Source organism: Lepidochelys kempii, chromosome 2 (genome assembly GCF_965140265.1).
Source record: "Lepidochelys kempii isolate rLepKem1 chromosome 2, rLepKem1.hap2, whole genome shotgun sequence".
Lineage (NCBI taxonomy): Eukaryota > Metazoa > Chordata > Testudines > Cheloniidae > Lepidochelys > Lepidochelys kempii.
Genome location: NC_133257.1, coordinates 192,079,717 through 192,105,722, shown reverse-complemented (window position 1 = coordinate 192,105,722; position 26,006 = coordinate 192,079,717). Strand labels below are relative to the sequence as shown.

At 45.0% G+C, this 26,006-nt stretch overlaps 1 protein-coding gene across 11 annotated transcripts in view; it reads left to right on the top strand.

Annotated features, from left to right (window-relative positions):
* Positions 1 to 26,006, top strand: part of NEK11 (NIMA related kinase 11) — a 199,655-nt gene that overhangs the window by 158,140 nt on the left and 15,509 nt on the right. For all 11 annotated transcript variants that reach the window (XM_073333276.1, XM_073333277.1, XM_073333268.1 and 8 more), the window contains one exon: positions 7,259 to 7,355. In XM_073333276.1, the coding sequence (XP_073189377.1) occupies positions 7,259 to 7,355 (97 nt within the window). The remainder of the gene's footprint in view (positions 1 to 7,258; positions 7,356 to 26,006) is intronic.

The following is a 26,006-nucleotide window of genomic DNA, read 5'->3' as shown; positions in this document are numbered from 1 at the left end:
CCAAATAACTATCATTTAATGCTGATTTATGGGTGGATTACTCCTGGGGGAATTCTGCACCACTGCACATGCACAGAATTTATATTCCCTGCAGATTTCTTTGCTTCCCTCCAGAAAAATGACTTTCTGATGGGAAAGCAAAGGGAAACCCCAAGAATGGTCATGCGCCCCTCCCCAGCAGTATGTTTCAGGTGCCCGGGGCAGCTGGTAGAGAGGTAAATCACTGTGGGGCAGGAGGTGGGACTGGGGAAGACCTGGCTGGTGCTGGGTCCTACCCTATGCTGGGCTCAGCTGCTGTCAGACCCAACCCCAGATTTCTCCCCTGGCTGTAGGAAGCTCTGCAAACTCACTCCCTCCCCTACGCTTCCTGCACCCATCACTCCTCAGCTATAGGGGGAGGGATCACTGTAGAGGGAGCTGCTCCCCAATCCACCCAACCCCTGTGCATCCAGACCCCCTCATAGCAGACCTTCATGCCAAGCCTCATGTCCCCCGCACTCAGAACCCCCAGGGCGAGCCCCACTCCCACTGCAGCTGGACCACCCTGATGAGCCACCCTCACCCAGATCCCCACCCTATGGAGCCCCAACCAGCTGCACCTGGATCCCCACTCCCCCAGTACCTGGATGCCACACTGAGCCACGCCCCCACTCAGACCCTCTCTGCTGAGTTCTAGCCCCACCACACCCAGACCTCCTCCACTGAACCCAAACCATCTTCACCTGAACCCCCCTGCAGAGTCCCATTACCATTGCATCCAGATCCCCCCCTCCCACATTCAGATCCTCCACTGAGCTGCTCACACTCAGATTGGTTTGAGAGGTTCTGTGTGGGACACACCTGGATCCCCCGACACTGAGCCCCTCCACATTTGGATCCTGCCTTCCTGAGCCTGCCTGCCTGCCCACACCTGGTGCACCTGGCATGGAGGAACAGGGCCCTGGGGTGTTTTTGGGGCCAGCCCGGTCCTTGCACTCTGTCAGGATTGGGTGCAACCTCACAACTGGGTCTGTGTCCTGGGGGGAGCTGCACAGTGATCTCCCACCTCTGTGCAGCCAGTGGCCTGTGCTCTCCAATGCCGTACTGGAACCTCCACATTCATTTGAAAAAATTTGCAGAATTTTAAAATATTGTGCACAGATTTTTTTATTTTTTTGGCACAGAATTTTTAATTTTTTTGAGCAGAATGCCCTCAGGAGTAGTGAATAAACTGATCTGAACTAGATGCAAAATGTCGTGTGACTGCTTACAGAAAAATACCTCTGATGAAATAAATACCTTCTTTGAGGCCGGGGTTACCAAGCACCTTTGGAAAAGTCTGTGAGGATCGTTACGCTAGCAGTACAGAAAGCTCTTCACCAACCTTAACTGAAACCCCATATTTAATTATAACAGCCCCTTCCCAGGATACTCCAGCCTGATGCCCTTGCATCAGCTATACAATACCCATAAGATGTTGTTTAGTGGAGGGGAAGATATTAGTTTGTGTTTTGAGACCAAGTTTTCTTTGGCCACTCTCCAACATGGAGAGAAGGCAAAGTAAGAATGGTTTATTTAGCATGAGTTCCCAGAAAGTCAAGAAGGATGTCTTTAATAAAGAAATGTCAGAGCAGAAGAAGCAAAAGTATTGGAGCAATAAATATGCCAGGACACTACTACAAGGAGAATATACTAGCTTCTTACCACCATGGTCTACCCTGCAATATTACTATTCACTAGAATTTATCGGGCTGCCAGGCTTAATACGACTTTGTCTTAAGAAAAGTACCATTTGCGCCTTCTTTTTAAGGCACAGGTAGTCAGGACATCAGTTTTATCTCATATTTGAAATGTGGCAATAGCACTGAGGCCCGAAGCATCATACTAGGGCCTTGGTACAATACTGATTGAGAGCGAACAATGCCACCTACCAAGTCATCAGCATCATTTTGTGTAGCACCTGCAACGTACTGACCGCTCCAACGTTTCCTAGGCTTGGTCTACACTAGCAACTCATGTCAGCAGCACTACGTCACTCAGGGGTATGCAAAATCCACACCCCGGAGCGACTCAGTTATACTGACCTAAACTCCTGGTGTAGACACCACTATGTTGATGGGAGGGCTTTTCCCAGCAACATAGCTACTACCTCTTGGGGAGGTGGGTTAACTGCACTGACGGGAGAAGCGCTTCTGTCAGCAAGGGAAGCGTCTTCACTGAAGCGCTACGGCAGTACAGCTGCACCCTGTGCCGCTGCAGCCTTTTAAATGTAGCCATGCCCTTAAACTACACTTGCAGATGCAGAGTGCTGTGAGTTAAACCCGCCTTCCGAGAGCGCAGGAGGGAAAGCGCTGCAGTCCGTCTACACTGACGGGAACAAGCGCACTGGCGTGGCCACCTTTGCGGCATTTGCAGTGGCATTTGGGAGCGGTGCATTATGGGCAGCTATCCCACAGAGCCCCTCTTCCCATTCTGGCACTGTGGCTTGTGGGAAGAGGGCAGAGGGTGCGGGGCATTCTGGGTCCTGTCCCAATGCCTTGTGATGCATCGGTTCGCATCCCAGCAATCCCTGTGCTTCCATCCACATTTGGTGCCATCTTTCAACATTTTTTGTACTGCGCGCTCTGTCTTTCCTTTCCGTCTGTGGGAATGGAGCCCAAACTGCTGAGGAGTATGCTGACGAGTCTCATTTGGCAGTCAAGTTATTCCTTTTGATCCAAAGTGACAGTGAGGGCTCCGACGATATCGACTCGAGTAACGCCTATGACACAAGTTTGCTTGTGGCATTCACGGAGGTGCTGACCACAGTGGAACACCACTTTTGGGCTCGGGAAACAAGCACTGAGTGGTGGGATCACATCGTCATGCACATCTGGGATAACGAGCAGTGGCTGCAGAACTTTCAGATGAGAAAAGCCACTTTCATGGGACTGTGTGAGGAGCTCACTCCGACCCTGCGGCGCAAGGCCATGAGGTTGAGAGCTGCCCTGATGGTGGAGAAGCGGGTGGCTATTGCAATCTGGAAGCTGGCAACTCCAGACAGCTACCGATCGGTCACTAAACAGTTCGGAGTGGGGAAGTCGACCGTTGGAATCATGTTGATGCAAGTTTGCCGGGCATGAATGCTGCATTACTTCATGCAACATGTCTTCCTTGTGTCTACGTGGCCTCTTTCTGATTCTTTGGAGTCTGTCGGCCGGTGATAACACAGATGGATGAGATCTCAAGGTTGTATCTGTAAAGGCAAAATGCAACACTTAACAGAGGCAGCATTGTTCACGCCAGACAGATCAATGATTCCCCACACTTAAGGGCAAGCACAGTCTACCCAATAATATAATTTGCCCGTCCCAAAGCGAGCGCACATAGCCCACGGGAGCCCCAAAATGGTGATTAAGCACAGGGTCAAGCATGACTGATTGTTCCACGGCTGTACTGTCCTCTGGGTTTCTGTGCCTTGGGGAGAGCCAACAGTGGCAGGGGGCCCCTATACTGAACACTGTCCCCACATTTTCCACAGGAGTTCGTCCTGGAAGATAGCTCGCTGCTGAGGATGACCTGGGAAGCAAGAGAGGGTCTTCTACTGCAATGCGGCTTCCGCCCTGGCCCATATGCAGCTTGCCTGTGTGCGGCAGTGGTCCCCCCGCCCCTCATGGCACAGTGGCGCAGACAAGTTAGGCTTACTGGGACAAGGACCACGGTGGCTCTCCTGAGAAACCTGCGCAAGCGCATTGCCCAAGTTCTGGATGAGACCTTTGAAGAGATCACTGAGGCCGATTACCGCGATATGAGAGAGCACATAGACGCCCTATTCTGCATCTAGGCATGCATGCAGCCCTAACCCTCCTCGCCCCAAGAGCCCACACCGAATAACTTCCTTCCCAAAATAAAAGCTGCTTACCGGAAACCTCCTCTGGTGTTTGTCCTTCCCCAAGCACCGGCCTCCATGACTTGCTACCTTCATTCTGGCTTGAGAACAGCTCCTGGCTGCATGCATATAGGGATTCTGGGATGTCTTCCTCCACCTCAGCACCCTTGCTCCCACTTTGCTCCTCCTCCTGCCTTGTTGAACTGGCCTGTGAAGGGTACTAGGAGTGGAGATGGGGTTGCCCCCCCCCAAGTATCGCATCCAGCTCTTTGTAGAAATGGCAGGTCATGGGGGCAGCACTGGAGCAGCTGTTTGCCTTGTGGGCTTTGCGGAAGGCATTCCACAGCTCCTTCACTTTAACCCTGCACTGCACTGCATCCCGGTTATGGCCCCTTTCCATCATGTCCCTTGATATCTGCCTGAAGGTATCGTAATTCCTACTGCTGGAGTGCAGCTGGGACTGGACAGCTTCCTCCCCCCAGACACTGATGAGGTCCAGCACCTCGCCATTGCTCCATACTGGGGATCGTGTGGCGGCATGGTCACCTGGAAAGATGCGCTGAGAGCATTCCACGTCTGGCTGAGCAAACATGAAGGGGAATTTCAAAATTCCCAGAGAATTTAAAGGGTGGGTCTGATGGTTGGTCACCTGAGGGCAGGGCAGTAGAGTTCAAAGTGATGACCAGAGTGGCTAGAACAGGCATTGTGGGACACTTCTGGAGGCCGATCAGAGTGCATTAATAGACCAGGGCATCCACAATGGCGCCTCAGCGCTCCAGCGGAGGCGCATCAACCGTTATTCCACTCGCCAAGGTGGAGGTACCAGGAGCAGACCAGCCGCGGAGTCAGAGCGCTCTACGTGCCTTGCCAGTGTGGACGGGTAGTGAGCTAGTGCGCCCAGGGCTCCTTTAATGAGCTGTAACTCGCAAGTGTAGCCAAGCCCCAAGAGATTGAATGATAACACAGTTGAAGTTGATAAGGGGCTTCTGTACACAGAGACATTCAGGGAAGTTAATCTGCATTAACTAAAGGTGTAAATTAAAAGTGGATTAGTTACATTGCATTACGCCCCTGTGAAGACACTCTCATTCACAATTAAAATAACCTTAATTCAGTTTAGTTTGATTCAGTTGGGCATTGAATTTCACTAAACTGAATTAAGGTCACTTTAATTCTTAATGAGAGTGTTCACACAGAGTTTAATCCAGTGTATCAAATATACTTTAAAACTCACACAACTTTAGTTTATTCGAATCAGCTTTCCTCAATGTCTTCCTGTTGATAAACCCATTCATACACATGTTTGCATCATGCTTGACCAAGTTACTAGAAGAGTGTTTACATAGTTTTGCCCTGAAATTGAACCGCTACAAGCATAGAAACTTAGAGTGATATTTTTTTAACTAGCTGCGGTGCAAATTAATTGTTGACAAGAACCGAGCAAGTCATTTCTCACCATTTTAACTATAAGCACATAGACAAAACCTTGGGTACATAGTAATATTTAGGAACCAGACAAGTAGCTTGGGCTACTGAATGCAACCTCGCCTATCTGGTAAATGGCCTTCGATAGTCTGTATTTCACTATCACCAGTGATTGTCTTAGTTTTCAGTGAAGGGTAGCTGACATTTTCTAAACCTGGAGGCTTGTGAGCTGTAACCTCACTTATAAAACATATCTGACTGCTCCCACTCGTCTTATCCCCCCCTCACTTCAATAACAACATGATTTTAGTGGCCAGTATCTCAAAGACTGCAAGAAACAAGGCTGGGCACCATCTGAATGCTCATAATCCTATCGTTCAATGGTAAAGCATCAATTATTAATGCTTGTATCTTGTGAGTATAATGGCTGCTAATATCATATTATAACTGAAGTGAAAGTAAAGAAGAACTGGATTTTAAAGCATGGGTGTTGTGTAACTGATTCCCCCCTCCCCCGCCTATTATTTTGGTTGCCATTGTATAGTAGTTACATAAAACCTCTCAGTTTCACAGAACATATAGAAATATTATTATTAATCCTGTGGCTGCTGTTTCCTTCTGCCTTCAAAGTCTGAGAACTTGTCTACACTAACATTTCGTTCATGGCAAGCTGGGGTGTGAATCTTGCCCGCTACGGTCTAACTGTTCATGTGCACCCCATGCATTAACAGTCCTGCTAATGCACGTTGGTCTAGGCCTGTTTCCAAGAGAGCTAGATCAGAACACTGTACTGTGTATCAGCAGGGTGCCCCTGGCAGGCTAGTGAGGGTAGATTCACTCCCAGCTTGCTGCGGTCTAATTCTTTGTGTAGACAAGACCTGAGACACCAATTGAAACCCAGGCTGCTACTGACATCATAAGGATTTCCTCTTCCCAGATACAAGGGGAGCTGTAGCAAGCCCACAGCATTTCTGACTCTATGGGACAAAATTGCTTGATTGGCATGCTCCATTATATCGAGAGCACAGGTCTAAGCTTGAAAGGCATAAAAAAGACCACGGGTCAAAGTGTGGCTGGCCATTCATGGGTGAGGGAGAAGTAAAGGGGTCTGCTAGTGTACCTAGGCAAGAGAGAGCCATTATTTGGAGGGGGTTGAACAGCCTGAAGCTCTAGCAGCCCCAAGAGGTGTTTTTGGGTTAAGCAAAGGTGGCTCCATGGTCTCTCCTCTTCTGCACGTTGGACACTGTCAGGGGGGTGCTGGCTATACTTTATTAAAGATGCATCAGAAGCTGCAGCCCTGCACCTTCCTCCATGCCCCAGAAGGTATTATGCCTTGCTTTGTCATAACAACCTCTTCACAGCAGTCAGGCAGCCTTCCTCTTACCCATCACCCTGAGCAGCGCTGTCTCTTGACCATTTCTAAAAGGGCTGGAACTAGTCTTATTCTGACCCCGGCTCTTTCAGCTACACTCCTAAAATCACTGGGGAGCTCACAACGCCCCTGTGCAGTAGGTAAATGGTGAATACTGCGGAAATCCCTTCACCTACAACAGCAGAAGTCTGATGTTGTAAGCACAACACTGAAACCTCAGTACACGATCAAGCCAAAGGAGGAACTTGGCTGTCAGAAGGATCTTGTTCCTATAAATAAATACAAGGAAAGTGAACGAAACAGAAAACGAGTCTAAGTAGATTTCTTTTTGTTGAATAGTTTCTCTGTCCCAGTTTTTTCCCATGTGAAAGACCTTTTTGTGTAATGCAATGGTTGGATGACAATTATTGTAAACTGTAAATCTGCTTATCCCTCTGAACTGAGTTGTCTCAATGTGCATATAATAATCTAATTTATCTTTAATACAGCAATACCATGTGACAAAGGGGAATTATCTTCCATTTTCTGATTGCCCTTGAATATTGTCCTGAATCTGCAGCGCTACTGATGAGATAAAGATGAATAAGGTTGAGTGTCTGTGCATTGATTTGTAGGTTCTGGGACTGTCACCAGCGTGGCTCCAGTCGTGCCCCAGGGATCGAGAGCAATCAACAAAACCATGGCTGAGACCAAGCTGAAACGCATGAGGGAGTAAGTAGCTCATATCTTCTATGAAAGCAATACTTGGACCAAGTTGAAATGCATGAGGGAGTAAGTAGCATATATATCTATGAAAGCAATACTTAGACCAAGTTGACAGTTTTGAACGACGACAGGATATGGTTGGGAGTGGGGAGAAGAGATTAGAAAAGAGAGATTGTGAAATGGATCCCAGAATGTTCATTACAACGGAACGCTCGTCTGCACCAGTTGAGGGAAAGCTTAACCGTTGCTTCTGAACGGTTCCCCTGTAATCGGCACAATCCCTGTCAGCCTTTCCAGGAGCATACTGTGTCTTCATAGCTTTCTGTGTTGTTCTGAACTTCCCCTTTTTTATCATCTCAACACAAACCCCATAAATCAGCGGCAGACGTTCATGTTGTTGTGTTCTTTCCCTTACTTGCCCTTTGGCCTTTATTCCGTCATTCCTGCAATGGGTTTTTTCCAATGGTCTTGTACCGGTTAAATAAGGATAGTAGTGCTGTAAGCTGGGATTTTCAAAGAAGACTAAGGAAGATAGGCATCAAACTCCCATTGAAACTCCATTAGGCTCCTTTGAAAATGGCTCCTTTGAAAATCTCAGCTGTAATAAATAATTATTTCACTTCCTTAATAGAACAGAGATCTGTAGCTTCCCTTCTAATTATATATATTAATACAGCTCATGCCTATTACAGTAATTACAGAGTATTATTACAGTAACTATGTCAGGTTTACTGTACTTCTAGCTAGATAGTGACCTATTAGTTATGATGCTCTATCAGAACTGAAGTACAGTGTTACAACATTTCCGCTGATCTTAAATTGTGAGTCCTTCCAGACAAGGACACTGTTTTCCTGTGTGTGCGGACAGTGCCTAGCACATTCCGGGTGTTACCAAAATACAAACAATAAACACAAATTATTAGCAATAGTAATTTAATTGAAACCTCTACAGAAAAAAAAACATTATAGCACTGATGCACTGCTCAAAACACTCTGCTACACTAAAATGCCCAGTAGAGATGGGCCCAAGAGAAGTAGCTACCAAATATCTGTCTTACTGATGGTCACCCTGAACCAGCTGAGGCTATTCCATTTTACAGAAGTCCTAAATGTACCATCTCCCTAGGATTTTACTTCCTGGATTGGCCATAGCACTGAGGTCACGCAGCGTTGGCCAATCTGATTCTTGTCAGTACCACTTTCATGGAGAGCACTTTTGAAAGAGACACTGTGCGTCATGTGCCCAGTGGTTCAGAGGTGAGTTTGGTTACACAAAATACCCAATAACCTTGCAGCTTTCACCCTGCAGGCAAATGGAGTTACAGGATAAATCTGCACCATTCAAGACATCTTTATATGTCTTTAGACGTCTTTCATTTCCAGCTGAAAAAAATAGAGCTCTGCCAAATTACTCTCTGTGCAGGACACCAGACAAAACTTACAGCTTGTAGACCAGGTTTTCATTATCTGTGCTGCTTGCTGGGGTCAGCTTTTGGACCATGGTCTTGCTAAGCTATTTAAAAATAAAGTTGCATTTTCCAACAAACAATGTTTGTCAGTTTCCATGGGCTGCTGAGCCAGGCCATGTGTAATGTAAATTATTTCTTGGCACCCAGAAACTTGTAGGATGGGCTCCTTATGTAAGTTAAAAATCGTGACAGAAATGTTAAGAGAGTGCTAGGCTATACTAGCTTGAAAACATGTCCCAGAAATATTTTAATAAACACACACATTTTGGTGAAAACCCTGGTTTAACATGTTGAGAATGATGGGTTTTTTTTTTTTTTTTACACTGTGGTCCCTTTATGCTTTTTTAATTTTTTGTAAACTAAAATCAGAACTTATTTTTGTAAGTCAAAGTAACCACTTAATTATGTAAGCATGCACAGAATTTGTCTGTGGTTAGAGTGCTCTAGGGCCCTTTGTCCATCGTATGCTGTGCACCATGCCACGGTCCGAACATGCAAAGGTGAGACAGTATGTTAATTGCAAGAAAATGGGGCTGGAAGTTGAGGTGGAAGAAAAAGGCTGATAAGCAGCACATATGCAAACACACACCCCCGGGGATCACAGCAACCTCCCGTGTGTGAACAATGCATGCTTAGAGTACTGTCGTGGGGGCATACAAAGCAGGGTGGGTGAATAGGGGTGTGTGTCTGGCCAGAAGGGGACCATCAAGTATCAGTTGTTCTGTGCTCCCCTAAAAAAACCCAGCATATAATGCATTGCAAATCTGTGCAAGTCAATGCTGCTTAGAGCAAGATTAATATTATTCAGAGTTGTGTTGTTCAGTTTCAGTCAGAAAATTGCAACTCTACAAACCTTACTGTAGGGCCTTCCAGTTGACAGGCTCCAATAAAAGAGAGAGATCGTATATTTTGCTATCATAAAATCTCAGTCGCTCAAGAGTCCTCTTTGGGACATAGAAGGTAAGATCAATAAGGATGGAATGGAAGTGCGGTGGAATCCTTGTAACTGGTACATTTTTATGGAACCAGAAGCATGCCAATTAATGATTGTTCCCATTATCTACTTTGTGCTGAGAGATACTCTTTTATTTTATGACGTGCTTTAAAGGTAAGCATTGTACACGACAAACACTACAAATTACATTAATGAAAGAAACGCATTTAGTCAACAGAGGGTGAAACAGCAAAAAGCGTGTGGTAGCAAATGTTAATTGACACCTGTAAATAATGTGAATGGGGTTGCAGACAACAGCAGGCAGGACAGTCAGTCAAATAGATTTCATGTATTCATTGTTTGGAGTCATTACTAAGTATTTCTGTGACTCCGTTCCCTGGCAGTGCATAGACATGCAGTTTATCAGGGTACTAATATAAGCAGATTCAGCTCTATCGGTGCACAGGGATTTTTGTAGTGTATTCATAATTAGAGGATGTCAGGAGATGGTGCTAAAAGAACATCTTACAGGAATGTAGAATGAGGTCATTGAGCTTTTTGAATATAATAACTCAGATACCCAGCTGCAGTTTGCCATATTTAGGGAAACTAATTTCCTTCTCTAAGTGATTGGCTACATGGATTCAACTCATGGTGCGCATGCATCCCAGACACTTAAGATTAAGATCTTTTGGTCAGCAGTGTCTGAGGCCACACCTGCACCCTCAATGGTCTTGCATCACCCCTCGAAAGGACTCGAAGGACAGAGTGGAGCTAACTGTTCCTTAGTACATTCTTACCGCCATGGCAATGAGACAGAACAGAGAGAGCCGTGTCACTGTATCTTGCACTTGTGCTCATTAAAATGAATTTGTTGGTATATAGTCACCCTAGCAGTGTTGTTCGTAGTTAGTTAGGATAATAGTTTTATTAGGTTTTACTTTAAGTGAACTTTTTTCCTAATGTTTGTTTACCTGGAAGCGGGTGGGCAGCTTCATGGTTCAATGAAAATCTCCTGGGTCTCAGTGTTGTTCATCTTGTAAGGCAGCTGTACCCCTCACTGATGGACACTCAAAATGTTTGTTTGGTATCAGTGAGGGGCATATTGCTGAGAAAGGTTCTGTTTGTCATTCATTCTTCAAACAAACTTTATTAGTGAAGGATTCTTTTTTAAAATTTATTTATTTATTTTTGGACAAATCAATGAGACCTGCTTCAGATCCAGGCTAACAAACCCCTTCTGGCTCTGAGTAATCCGCCACTGAAAATGCCCCAGCAGGCACCTGCTCTGGGCTAACCTCCAGGGCTTCTGCTTCCTCACTAAAGCATTCCTCAGATGCTCCTCCTATCAAGTCTTTGGCTTATCTTCACTACCGGGGTAAATCAACCTAAGTTACGCTACCCCAGCTACATGAATAACGTAGCTGAAGTCGACGTAGCTTATGGCGATTTACCCCGGTGTCTTCACTGCGCTGCAGTGACGGGAGACGCCCTCCGGTCGACTTACCTTACTCCTCTCAGAGAGGTGGAGTACCGGGGTCGACCAGAAAGTGCTCTGCCATCAATTTAGTGGGTCTTCACTAGACCTGCTAAATCGACATCTGCTGCATCGATTGTAACAGTCCCACGTAGTGAAGATAAGCCCTTCCTCTGCAGCCAAAAGTAATAGGAGGCAGCACTGTTCCTCTAAGGAGCACAGGTAGAGCAGTCCCTAGGGTACAGCAAATCAGGGTGACCTCCCCAGGCCCCACACTTTTGGGGGCCCCGTGCTTCGTGAGGAGGCAGGGAGGTGAGGCGGGGGGCGGGCAGGCAGGGGGGCAATTGAAATGCCATCATCCCCCTCCCCCCAGTGCCTGCTGGTGGGCCCTGCCAATCAGCGCCTCCTCCTCCCTCCCAGCACCTTCTGCCGATCATCTGTTTTGCTGCAATTGGAGGTGCTGGGTGGGGGGAGAGGAGCGAGGGCACAGCATGCTCAGGGGAAGGGGCAGAACTGGGCGGGGAAGAAGCGGGGTGGGGGCAGGAAGAGGCAGAATGGGGGCAGAGCAGGGGTGGGGAGAGGTGGAGTGGGGGTGGGTCCTGGGCAGAGCTGGCGGGGAGCACTCCCTGGCAGATAGAAACTTGGCGCCTATGTCCTGGGCCCTGAGCACAGGTGCAGGTCTCCATCCCAGGGATCTAGCTAAAAAAGAGGAAAACATCTCCTCTTCCCACTTTAAATGAAGGTAACTCAAGGCCTGACTTAGGCCCCTCTGGCACCCATAGTGATGCCAATCCCATGCTTCAGTACCATCTAAAATCAGTCACAAGCTGCCTTTGGTACAGAGTCTGGACTGCCACCGTGTTCTCAGTGCTGGCAGTGGGATGCCAATTCCTTTGGTATTGACCACGTCGGCACCTTTTCCAATTTGTTACTCTTGATACTCAGAAGTTTATAGCACTGGGCGGTTTAACTGTTTCAGCCCTGCTGGAGTCCCCTTTATTGTTTTTCACAGTGAAGATATCTTCAGTGGGGGTGGAGGTGAAGGGGGAGCAATCAACAAAGTCTTTAGTTGTGTGATGTTCCACAATAGTTCATCTGGTGTTGAGACGTGCAAGAGAATTCCTCCCAACAGCTGAATTTGCAACTCAAAGCAGAAGAGGGAAGAACAAAAAGTCCTAGAAAGGAGGAACTGTATCTTCTATGTTGGTTGGACTCTGAGGGGGCAAGGATTACTAAGCATAAGCAAAAGATCCCCAGTGCTTGCCAGGGTTAGCCCTAAAGGACACCTAGAACTTGCTTACTATAGAAGCTTCTATTAGTTTTGGAAAATTAAAATTGGAACTCATTTGTGTGTATGTCTTTACTTGCTTTAACCTTGTAAATGGCTCTCATTTCCTTTTCCTAGTTAATACATCTTTAGATAGTTTACTATAGGATTGGCTACAAGTGTTGTCCTTCGCATGAGATCTAAGGTGCAATTGACCTGGGATAAGTGACTGGTCCTTTGGGACTGGGAATAACTTGAATATTATTGTGATTTTTGATGTAAGGGACCATCTGTCACATAGACAAGCTTACCTGAGTGGCAACACAGACTGGAGTACCCAAGAGGACTGTCTGTGACTCCATGTTAAGGCTGTTATAGTGCTTGAGGAGTTTACACTTGATACTTGGTTGCTGAAATCTAATAATAGAACACACAATCCATTTGGATTTTGTGCCCCGCTTCTTAACAGTTTGCCCTGAGGTTGGTACCCATGCTCTTGAACTACTACAGGACAGCTTGACAATCAGCCATGCCAAAGACCCTCCAAACTGCCTAGAGACAAACAGAAGTTTCATTGGAGAAGGCCGCCTTCTTCTTCTACTGCGGCTTCAATGAGACAGACACCAGCTTCAAAACAGTTTGGTGGTTGTGCTGAGAGTTGTTGGGAATGCCATTAGGAGATCAGTCTATTTATTTTGAGGGAGTTGGAACAGCATTACCACTGAGCAGAGGGTCCTTGAGAACACTGAAACAGGCTATTCAATTCAGTTTCAGGCAATTTCTACTCACCACCTACATTTCCCATCCGTTTTCAGGGACTATCTTCTTGAGAGACTGTTGCAACAAAAGGTGGAATCCCTCCACACTCTTCGAGCAATAGAAGAAGTTCCTCATCTGGTCAGTGGGAAGGGGTTTTATTTCCTTTACTTTCCAAAGAGAATAGGATGCTGGTGCCCTGTTCTGGACAGCAGAGAATTCAACACCATTGTTCACAGTTCAAGTTCGGAATGGTGAGCCTGGCATCAGTAATCCCTATTTTAGATCCTGAAGACTGGCTTGCAGCTCTCCACCTCCAGGATGCATATTTCAATGTATCAATCCATCCTACTCACAGAAGATACTTAAGATGTGCAGAGGGGACTTCACACGCCCTGTCCAGAGTACTGTCAACAGCCCCAAGAGTTTTCACAAAAGGTCTGGTTGTCATAGCAGCACATTTTAGGAAACAAGGCATTCTAGTTTGTCTCTTGATGACTGGCTGATTTGGGGACGCTCTCCTCAGCAAGTCACAGGCAGCATACATTGGCACTCCAGCTCTTCACCACTCCAGGGCTCCCAATCAACAAAGAGAAATCATCACTCCTGCTGATGCAAAAAATAGACTTTGTAGGAGCACTTCCGGACTCTACAATGGCAAGGAGCATATTTACCTTGAAGCAGGTTTGCCCCATTGTCAGACCTCATAAATCAGTTAGCCAAACCCATTGACAATGGTCAGGACTTGTCTAGGAATGTTAGGCTGCATGACCTTGTGCCTGTGTGGGGCTCAGTAGGTTAGACTTCACCATAATTGTTGTTTTGTTTTTGTTTTTGTTTTTTTTGTGGGTTTTTTTTTGAAAGGGTGGTTGAAGTCCACTCAAGCAGACATGACATAGACATGGCAGTTCAAATACCTCAAGAAGTCCTATTATTATTAAATTGGTGAAATTTGCAAGGTTGTTCTGTTTTCTCCACCTCTACCAACAAAGATTTTGCCCAAAGTCCTCTCAGAGTTTCATCTGAACCAAAGGATATATTTACCATTTCTCCTCCTAAGCAATATTCTACCCAAGTGTGTGTGGGAGGGGGGAGTCTAGGCGTCACACTTTAGATGTCCCTAGAATCCTGTCTTTTTATCTGAACAGAACTAAACCCTTTAGGGTCTCAATAAACTTATTTCTTGTTTTTGCTGAAAGAATGAAGGGACAAGCTACATCATCTCAAAGACTGTCCAAATGGATTTCAGATTGGTACCCGTGTAGCTAGACTAGAATCCTCTGCCCAGGCGAGAGCCCACTCTGTCAGAGCACAAGCAGCTTCTGCAGCATTGTTCCCATTGTTGAAATTTGTAAAGCAGCGATCTGAGGTTCAGTACATACGTTTACTAAATTATTTTCTTTGGTCCCGGCATCTAGATCTGAAGCCTGCTTTGGCAGACGCCGAGCACCAGCCCCTTACATGAGGGCACCTCTTGTGAGTCGCCAAGAGTGGAATACATAAGGACAATCATTCAAAGAAGGATCAGTAACTTTACAGTAACTATTGTTCTCTGAGATGTGTTCTCTCTCTGTGTTCCACAGCCCGCCCTCCTTCCCCACTACTGCTGAGTCTGATAGCACCTGCTTTCTCTGTTGGCAAAGGATCTGAGGGCCAGTTGGTCCTGGTCTGCTCTCTGCTGGGTGGCTGTAAGGGCACTCAGGGCATAGGCATGGCCCCACTGGACACCGCTGGCCAAAAGATTCTGATCTGGAGTGCATGAGCTGTATGTGCACCAAGAGTGGAACCCATTTGGGCAACACATCTCGAAGAACCGCAGTTAGCATAAAGTGCGTAACTGTTCTTTGTTTCGTTTTGAAAAAGATAGGTGATGTGTGCAACCATGTATCTGGAAGGTTTCTGGGGATATTCTTAAGTGCTTCCCAAGATGTGGCGCAATTATAATAACCAACAGAAAGTTAAGAGGGTTATTCAAGACCAGGATAGGAGGTGACTGGATCACTTTCTATATATGCATCCACAGAGAAGATTTTTTTGATAGGAAAGGTCTCTCTTATGTATCAGACAAAGTGGCTAGAAGCTGAAGCTAGACAAATTCAGACATACTCTTAATAGTGGTGGTAACTAACCATTGGAATGACTTACCTAGGGATGTGGTGGAGTCTCTGTTATGGTATCTTTGCATCAAGACTGGGTATCTATCTAAAAGATATGCTCTAGGTCAACCAGAAGTTATGGGCTTGATGCAGGAGTTACCAGGGTTCTAAAGTGGGGGCGGGCAAACTTTTTGGCCTGAGGGCCACATTGGGTTTCCAAAATTGTATGGAGGGCGGGTTAGGGGAGGCTGTGCCTCCCCAAACAGGCAGGCATGGCCTGACCCCTGACCCCATCAGACCCTCCCCTGCTTCTCGCCCCCTGACAGCCCCCCCCAGGACTCCTACCCCATCCAACCCCCTTGTTCCTTGTCCCCTAACAGCCGCCTCGCATCCACTACGCCCTGCTCCCTGACCGCCCCCGGACCTCCCACCCCGGGCTGCTTCCTGATTGGCCCCGGGACCTCTGCCCCCATTCAACCTCTCTGTTTCCTGCCCTCTGACTGCCCTGACCCCTATCCACACCCCTTTGCCCTTACCACCACCCCGGACTTCCCTGCTCTCTATCCAACCCCGCCGCTCCCTGCCCCCTTACCGCGCTGCCTGGAGCACCGGTGGCTGGCAGCGCTATGGTCGCGCAGCACAGAGCACCGGGTCAGGCCGGGCTCTGCAGCTGCGCTGCCCCAGGAGCTCATAGCCCGGCCACCCAGAGCATTGAACCAGCAGCGCAGTGAGCTGAGGCTGCGGGGGAGGAGGAACAGCAGGGGAGGGGCCGGGGACTAGCCTCCGGGGCCAGGAGCTCAGGGGCCAGGCAGGAGAGTCCCGCAGGCCAGATGTGGCCTGCGGGCCATAGTTTGCCCACCTCTGGTCTAAAGCCTGCATAATACAAGTCAGTCTGGATGATCAAAATTGGTTTTTTCTAGCCTTAAAATCTATGAACATCCCGTCTTTCTAAGCGGAGGGTAAAGTCTTTAAATCCTAATCTTGTACTTGACTAATCTGGAGCATTAAGGCCAAAAGCAATTTTAAAGCTATGGTGCTGGTGCCTAATGGGGGACAAAGCAGTGGAGATCCCATGCAGAAGAATTGTAACCCCCACTGCGCCCCGAAGAAGATCTCCATACAAGGGTTCATGTCTCATTGTGGAAGGGAGTAATGTAGGTGGACAAGGAACAAGACAGCCATTGGCAGCAAAGGCCTTTTGTGGGGAGGTGAGGTGAAATTGGTCACATTCACTATTCCAACTCTTAAAGTGTTGTAGCATTTGCAGCCCATCTCTGGCAAAGAGCAAGGATTTTGTTCCCCGCAAGCCTTCCCAGTATTATATGCAGGACTCTCTTCCTTGGACTTTGCTTGCAGGATTGGGATTTGGGCCTTATTGAATATGGCTGGTTTTAGAATAACAGAATATATACAAAATAGAATGCATATCTTTTTCTTTTGATCCTGAAAATATCAAAAGGAATAAAAACATTAAAAGGGAGAAAGGGCTATCAATGCAGAGTGTTTCATGCTCCTTTACAAAGGTATCCATGAACGCATACAGTGAGTCCGTTGAATAGAAGTGCAGGTGAGAATTCAATAAAATGTATATGGCTAAAAAGAGAGGGCTCTTATCCCCCAAATTTTAAGTAAATTAAGATCCTAGAGCACAGCAGTAAATGCCTCTTATTCAGTTCCCAAAGTCTTGCACACAGCAGCATATCAGGATCAGGCAAAAGACTTCATTATCACCTGCTGAGTGTAAGTAAAATTGCCTTTCAGGCACTGCAGAGAAAGGCACTTGGTGATATTTTTGTTCTGGGCTTGTGATCGCTCCTAGCACTGTTGGTTTAGATTCATGAATAGTAAGTGTATGTGCTGTTTGTGCTTGTGATGTTGGCATTGAATGTGTTTGTTTCTCTTGAAAATTCAGAAAGAAAGGTCAAGTGACGTCATCGAATGAGCTCCATGTGGTCTTTAAGATTAGCATCTCAGATTATGCCTACGCTAAGGCACAGGTTTTCTAAATTATTTGGGCATGTTTCCAAAGGATTGGGGTAAGGAGTCTAGTAGGTTTGTTGGATGGATTTTCAAAAGTGCTTGTCGCTGTCCTAATGGTGCTGCCATTGGTATTGACGCTAAGGGGTCACTCCCAAGAGACTGGTTACAAGCTGAGTCATACACCAGACCCGGTGACAAGCCCCTATACAAGAAATACATCAAAATGCTTGATTAACTCCAGTTTTCTCTAGAAGGAAATGCATTACCAGTGACTGCCCCATTTCCGTTGAATACATGCAGAGCCACAAACAGAGCGACGGAAACAGAATTAACACACCTCAGGATTCACATTTCCAGTATAATTTTTATCCTCCTGCTGAACAGGAAAAGCAGTCTGTATTTTGAGTTTGAAATTGTCATCTTTGAAAATGTGAAGACTATACCTTCTGTGCACCCAAATAATGCAGAGGGATGCCTTTCATTTAGCTTGTTTTTCAGCTTTATGGCATCTGCCATTGTTATAAATAAGAACCTATAAATAATACCAGACATTTAGTTTGTGATTTTTTTATTTAGCAGGAAGCATCGGCAAATACTGGAAAAACTGAATGAGTTTAATAAGGGTTGGAACTGATCTGCAGTTTTAATTATTATACTGTGTTCAAAGTAACAGTAGTTCGAGGTGTTCTCATGTAAATGCACTTAATGAGCTACCCTTTCTGTCCACAAGCAGGCCAAGTTTCTGTCTTTTTTGTTTATGTGAATATGATGTTCCCAGATGGTTCCATACTGATAATTTTGGAATATGAAATCACACCTCCGTACCAAATACAAATCTGCTCCAGAGCCCAGTGCAATCAGTGGAAATACTCCCATTGAGTGGAGTTTTGGTCAGGCACATATGTGCTGTAGTACTTAAAGCATTCCTGAACTATTCCCCCAATATATATCACTCAGCTCTATAGCCTAAGTGACTTGGTCGTCCTTTTGCTAGTCCTCCGTACAAAGGATACCAGCACAATGGGTACTAATTAGCCCCCTTGATTGCTCTCTCAGGAGAGGTGCCAAAGAATAAACCCAAGTTCAGCAAAGCATTTAAGAATGTGCATAGCTTGATGCACAGGAGTAGTCCCCTTGTCTTGAGTCAGACTAGTCATGCTTAAAGTTACAGATATGCTTAAGTCCTTTGCTGAACCAGCCACTAAATGTGCACAGCGATCGAACTTGCACTCTCACTTGTAGGGACCGTTCTCGCAGGTCAGCCTTCTATCTGTAGACTGTCCTCAGGGCAATGCAGGGAAGCTTACATTGCTCTTCCTTTCTGAGCTATACCTGTGGATAAAGCGAGAACGTCACTTTATAGGGCTGTCACCAGAGGTGAAAGTGAGCCGGTAAGAGCTGGTGTGCCGTACTGGGACCGGCTTTCCCAGACAGCAGTTTAAATCCCTGGTGTAGCGGCAGTGGGGCTGCGGCGGGGATTTAAAGGGCCCTGGAGCTCCAGCAGTTGCTACCGCCCCGGTCCTTTAAATTCCTGCCTGAGCCCTGGGGTAGAGGCGGCGATGCTCTGAAGGGGATTTAAATGGCCCCGGAGCTCCAGCCACCACTACCGCCCCGGGCCTTTAAATCCCCTCTGGAGCTCTGCTGCCAAAGCCCTGGGATAGCGGTGGCGGGGCTCCGGAGGGAATTTAAAGGGCCAGGGCGGTAGCAGCAGCTGGAGCCCCGGGGCCCTTTAAATGCCTGATGGAGCCCGGCCACCGCTACCCCAGGGCTCAGGCGGGGATTTAAAGGGCTCGGGGCTCCAGCGAAGCCCCAGGCCCTTTAAAACTCTGCCAGAGCCCCAGGGTAGCGGTGGCAGTCAGGAGCCCCCAGGGCTCCTCAGTGATTTAAATGGCCCGGGGCTCTGCTGCGGTAGTAGCAACTGGAGCCCTGGGCCCTTTAAATCGCCCCCGAGCCCCGGGGCTTCCAGCCACCTCCGCAGCTGATCACTCGGGGGCGATTTAAAGGGCCCCGGGCTCCCAGCCGCCATGACCGCAGCTGGAGCCCTGGGCCCTTTAAATCAAGATTTAAAGGGCCGGGGGATTTAAGACCCTGCCTCTTCTGGTTAAGGCCACGCCTCTTCCGGTTGAGGCCATGCTCCCTGCTCAGGACTCCAGCGTACCGGTAAGTTCTCTAACTTACTTTCACCCCGGCTATCACTTCCACACTTTTTGCCAGCACTAAATTCATGATGAGTAAATTTAAAATAAGTGAAGATGGCAGTCAGAGTAGGCAGAAGAGCACAAGATCTAGAGATCCTAGTGCAAAAAACCACTATTAAGCCTTGGTACGTTTTCTTGGGAAAATAAAATGAGCTAAATGAGTCCTGGGACTCTTAACAAGAAACACATTCTAACCTCTAAAAGAAGGCAATACGCTTTTGTGTGTGTGTGTGTGTGTGTGTGTGTGTGTATATATATATATATATATAAGAAACCTTGTTCAGATTTTTTAAATTTCTTAATTGAGCTAAGAGTTGTAGCCCCATGGTATATTTCACTATCTCTTGCTGCCGTGAATTGTTTGTTGTGACATTTATTGTTTATAGAGGAAGGTGAGCTTGAACCTGCTTTAAATACCCAAGATCATCTGTATTCAGTCTGATAATGAATTACATTCCACTACCGTACATAGCACAAATTAATACAAATATGTATTTTAAAGGCTCATTTTAAAGAAATGTCAAGTAGCCCATAACGTTTACAACATTAAGGAAATTGGATGCCTGTTACATCTTATTTTGTATGAAAAGCACGGATTTTTTCCTTGTTTTTCTAATGCTGTGCATGCACAATAAAACACAGATTGAGCTATTCAGATTTCAAGCTTGAAAAGGCTTAATAAGACAGTTGATTGTTGATTTTTGTCAATATTTTGCAAATGTGAGAATGTTTTCGCACATCATTAACGATAGTCTATTTCAATATTTAACATATCATTACAATGTTTAGTAAACCCAACATTCTGACACTGCAGGATTTACAGATATGCAAGAAAATAATTTAGCTAGCTAAAATGTAAATATTGTTCATTTGTTCACCAGGGCCTAGGTGGGACTACAAATGCATTCCTATTTGCTCCATCATTTTTGTCTTGCACAGATATGTTCACTAAGTTATCTAAGACTACAGTGTTTTCTGAAAAGAAAATCAGTGTTTCTTTTTCTCGTACATTTCTCGCACAATATATTTTAATTGTCATACTGTGCTATATTTGTTGCACATCATGCAGCATATGTAAGCCATTAAGGTGTAAATCTGGCCCTCTCCTGACCCACACAAGATATGGAAGGCCCTGAATACAGCAGGACTGGTATACAGTAGTTCCATCATGCATGGTGGGGGCCGGAGGGTGGGGTTCTGTGCAGGATGTCTGAATACCTTCATGAAGAATATTTGGGGAAGGAACTAGCGTATGCGGAACGATGGATGGGCATCTCCAGAACCCTCTGTAGTATTGCACAGCAGCCAAAAGGACTACTGCAGTCCTGAGCGTGCAGTAACGTCTGAGGAGTGACCACTGCTGCTTTGCAGCTTGTGGGAAACTGTACTGCCTTTCCACTCCCTTCATAGACCTCTCCCGAGCTCAGCCCATTTTGTCAGGTTGTCACTTGGATGCAAGCTTTGGGAGCAAGTCCTCAACACGTAAATTGTGCTCTATTGACAAACGATAACATTGGACATGGACAAGGTGTATGTTAAAAGCAGCGGGCATTCATTAGAAGTGAGGTAATTCATTAAACAAACACGTCTGCTGATTGTTACCAGAAGGAGACACTTGATACTAAAAAGAGAAGCTTTACCAATAGGAATATTGCAAACATTGTCTCGGGCTTTTTTATTACTATATTGATTTCTGTGTGTACAGTGTTGAAGATACAAATATTGAATAGTGAGGCATTCCTCAGCTATAAATGCAAGTACACGTCAACTCAAGGGCAATTATTTTGAAGTCAGACGTGGTTCAGGGAGGATTTTAAATTTGCAACATACTACCTGATACTAATTAAAGTAAATATTGGATTTTGCTATTTATATTCAATAAATGTAAAAAAATCTTTGTTAAGTTGTTAATGAAAATATTTTTAGGCAGTGAAGCTATGTTCAATTTTTAGGAAAAATTTCAGCTGGTAACATTATAGATTTGGTTAATATAATTCATTCATTTGTATGCCATTTCTCCATTTTTCATATGGCTGTATTGTTTTACAGGATCTAGTGAGAAGTTCCCTTAGCACATTGCTCTCCTGCAATATGCTTGCTATTACTCATGACAAGCCAAGTCCAACTTTTTGTTAGCTGACTCCATTAATCACTCTTTTGACATGACTTCAAGTATTTACAGCTTTGACAGAGTTGGCTCGTTTGTGACTAAAAAATAGGTCGTTGTACATCCAGTATTAACTTCTGGTGCATGATACCAAAAGATGATTTTTCCATTGTTCAAATAATTGTCTAGATTGATGGCACTGTCTTGTTAGTTAATTAAATGGATAAGTCTGTTCGTCTCTTCCTTTTTCTGATATTCAAATTCTAGTTTTTTGTGCTTATATGTGAATTTAATTTAAAAAGAAATGTTACTTTTTGTTTCTGGTAAAGGATATATACAGAAATTTCACCTGCTTCTGAGAATATAATATGTCAGCTTTCAAACTAGCTTTTTATGGGTAGGTCCCTGGGCCACAGAGAGACCCACAGAAATCAAGTCACCGTTTAAAATAAATAATAATCAGCTTTTACCCTCAATGACCAAAAAGTGGTATATACAATACTGCAGTTATTACCCTATTTTAAGTAAATCTTGTGTGATGACTGTGGGTAATTGTTGACTTTTAATGGCAGTAATTGTGTGGTGTATGGAAGGAAGCTACTATTCAGACATATCTGCATCTGGTCTAGTATAATAAATACAACAGACATTAATAGGCAAAGTAAATTGGGTCAAAAATCTATCTGTCTAATGTGTTGAGAATTTTTGCTTCATCTGGCTCAGAGATGGATGCTGTTGGACTGACAACTTATAGGAAGTCTTTGTACCTGTGACTGTGCTAAATGCCAGAATATTTACTAAATTAATTTTACCCAGGCCTCAGAATGTCAGCAGGTTTAGAAACAGTTTGCAATCTGGGGACTGTTGTCTGATCTTTTTTTTTAAGGCTCTGGACTGTGTCAGTTGTTACTAAGGACCTGGATACTAACAATTGTTTCAACTAAATCTAGAAAATAGATAAATACTGCCTGATTGAAATGGCCCCATGAGTGAAATTCCTGGGTCCATTAAATTATATATAATATTCTTTCTTGCTCAGCAAATGGGCAGTCCCTTAAAATGACCCATATGAAGAAATAAGGTGGGTGAGGTCATATCTTTTCAAATCTTTATTGACAAAGTAACATTCTAACAAGTTACCCAGGGTCTTCTGTGCTACAGCTATGCTGCCTATTGTATATGGTACAGTTTAGTAGTCTTACTGCAGCTTTCTTCAGCACTAGAACAGAGACAGATAATTGCTTTCAGCACTTTCATATCTAAGCATTGCAATATAATGGATTATGTTAATCAGTTATTGACCATTTTCTTTACTGATTTTTTTTAAATTACTTTGTTAATATTGATCATTGCTATTCAGACTGAGATTTTGTGGTAGGTGTGTAAAACTCATTCAGGGAGTAGAAACAGTGTATCATTGAACTATGAGCCCATCAGCAGAAATGTCCTATTATCCATCATTAAGGCTACGTTTTAGTCATGGGTATTTTTAGTAAAAGTCATGGACAGGTCATAGGCAGTAAACAAAAATTCACAGCCCGTGACCTGTCCATGACTTTTACTATATACCCCTGACTAAAACTTGGGCCAGGGGGCCACGGGTGCTCTGAGGGGGTGGGCCAGGGGCGCTGTGGGTGCTTGGGAGTGGCTCAGGACCCCTGATGGTGCTGGGGGAGAGACGGGCAGTGGCATGCGGCCTAGGACCCATGGTATGGGAGGGGGCGGGTGGCAGTGGCCCACAACCTGGGAACCCCATCTGGTGCTGGGGATGTGGTGGGGAATGGGTGGCAGCACACAGCCCGGGAACCTCGGGCAGCCCCTGAGCCAGCACTGGCCTCTGCAGAAGTCATAGAGGTCATGGAAAGTCACAGAATCCGTGACCTCTGTGATGGACATGCAGCCTGATCCATCATTATTAAATCTCACTCTGGAGCTTTTCCACCACACTCATACATGAGCACATGTGCGCTCTCTCTATCTCTCTCTCTGCTATGTATTTGCTTATGTCTGTACTTTGCTGAGTCTTATAGGATTTACCAAAACAGACCTTGAAAGTACATGGCAGCACAAAGCAGCTAAAATGTATTGGAGTATCTGGCTTTTAACTACTACTAGTACTTTTCTGAAGGGGAAGAGCTAAGGGGAGAACAGATCCCTAAATGACAAGCCTGTGACAGGAGGTGATGAGACGAAATCATCGGTATGTGATCTGGATTCCAGCACATGGCCTAAATCAAATGGCAGGACATGTTAAATGATTTTTTTGTCCTCAGCACTGGATGTGGAGCATGCAGGACAAAATAAAGATCTATTGTGTCTTTTCAATGAGTGTTTTATAATCTCAGAATTCAGGACTCTGCCAATAGAAGGTGCAGTACCACAGTTAGCTTTCAATTCACACTCCTTTCAAGAGCAGGTGTCAGCTTCAATTACTGTTCTACAAATTCATTTTAGTCAGTTAATGAAATCCTCTGGAGAATCATATTGATATTATTCTCCAGCTGTCTGTCGAAAGCCTTATATAACATGTTCCTTCTCACCCCATGGGAAAATTTGTTCCAAATATGCTTTAGACTTCACAGGTTGTTCAAGCAGGGCATCAGAGAGTTGTGTGTTATCAAGTTATGGTGCCATAATGCAGGAATTATGAAGTTATTAAGGATGTATTATTAAAATTATCATTGCATCTTCATGCGAAGAAATTTTCACTCGACAAAACAATGAAAGTCAAAATCCACTGGGCGCTGAAGGTGAAGGTAGATGCTAATCTTCCATAATTAAGGTTTTGTTCTTTTTGCTATTAAATAGTATCTTCTTGTCATTCCCACACAACCTTTTGTTCCCGAATGCTTGTCCTTGTGTATATTCCACGCTAGGTGGGTAAGCACCCCACTCACCTGATATTGGAGATTTTATTGTTAGTAGTGTCCATTTGGTCTGCATGCATACCCTGACTAGCCTTGTGCCTCATTCCAAGGGTATAAACTTTGGGGTGCGGCAGGACCAACCACCATTTGAGTTTCTTCTTACTGCCCTTGGCCTTGGTGTCCGCACTCCTTCAGCTTAGCTCATAGCCTTTTGTAACTAGTATTTTAGATTGCTTTCAGTACAGTTTTATATATATATAGTACAAGGTGGTGGAATATTGCCCTTTGGAACTGACACTTTAACAGTCCTATATAGTTTGAGGGAGTTTTCACTTCCATCATGACTCCCCTCTCTTTTTGTTGTTAGCTCCAGGCCAGTTTTCCTTGTAATACCCTAATCCCCCAGCTTTCAGTTTTGTGCATCTTATGAGGGAACCTTTCCCTGTAATGATGGTCATACATCCAGCCTTTTTTGTTTGGGGTTAGAGCCTGTTTTATAGTCAGTACTGGAGAGGCAATTGTTACCGGTGAAAGTCTCATATGCCACACCACTAGATGGGACTCAAGTTCATTAGAGACTTGTCGATCCTCTGGTACCATACACCTAATTTATACTAGTGCAGGTGAAGGATGTTAGGGATGTTCTATGGGATGAAGTGCTTGGTATTGGCTTCCATGGCACCGATAGTTTGCTTGGTGGCTTAAAAAAACCTAGGACTCTCTGAGCCTTAACTGATTTAGTGCGGGCCCCTATTTTAAAATGTTTGATACATTTTAATATTTGATCCCAAGCTGCATTCTAACATTGCAGCTACAGAACTAAATATCAGCTGAGTGCTTTTTGTTTTCTATGCCAAGAAGGCAGTTTAATGCTTACATGGAATTTGACATGAACAGTTTGCATTTTACAATAACTGAATTTCCTACAACTTATTCAGAAGCAGTGCTGAATGCTCACTAGTATGGTATAGATGATGTATTATTTTTGATGTCTATCAAATATATAACCACTTTCATCCCCATTTCATTATTCTGGTATCTCATATTGTTACTTCAGTCCAATATATAGACTAGTAACCCAAAGTACAGTTTCTTAAAGGGATTGGTGAAAACTACTTTGTTTTTAGAAGCAAACAATGCTGCTCATTCTTCTGGTGGAGGAAGAAAGGAGAATGCGGTTCAGTGGTTGCTATGATGCTAAATGAAATTTGGAAGCAAGAAGCTGAAAAACCCCTTAGCTGCAGATGTCTGCCATAGTTGCCTCACACAGGGACAAGCTGTTGGGCAATACTAACCCAGCTGTCAACACCCACAGAGGAGTGCTGACGCTAAGCATTAATCTTACTTTGCGGCTTTTGTCAGTGATACATAGTGATAGATATATTGTAATTGATCTCCAGACCAGCAGGAAAATGTTAATGGACAGGTAGTAATGCAGTCTTTTTCTATAGCCAAGACACAGATTCACAGGCTGACTAGTGGCAACTTCCACATTAGCCACTAGGA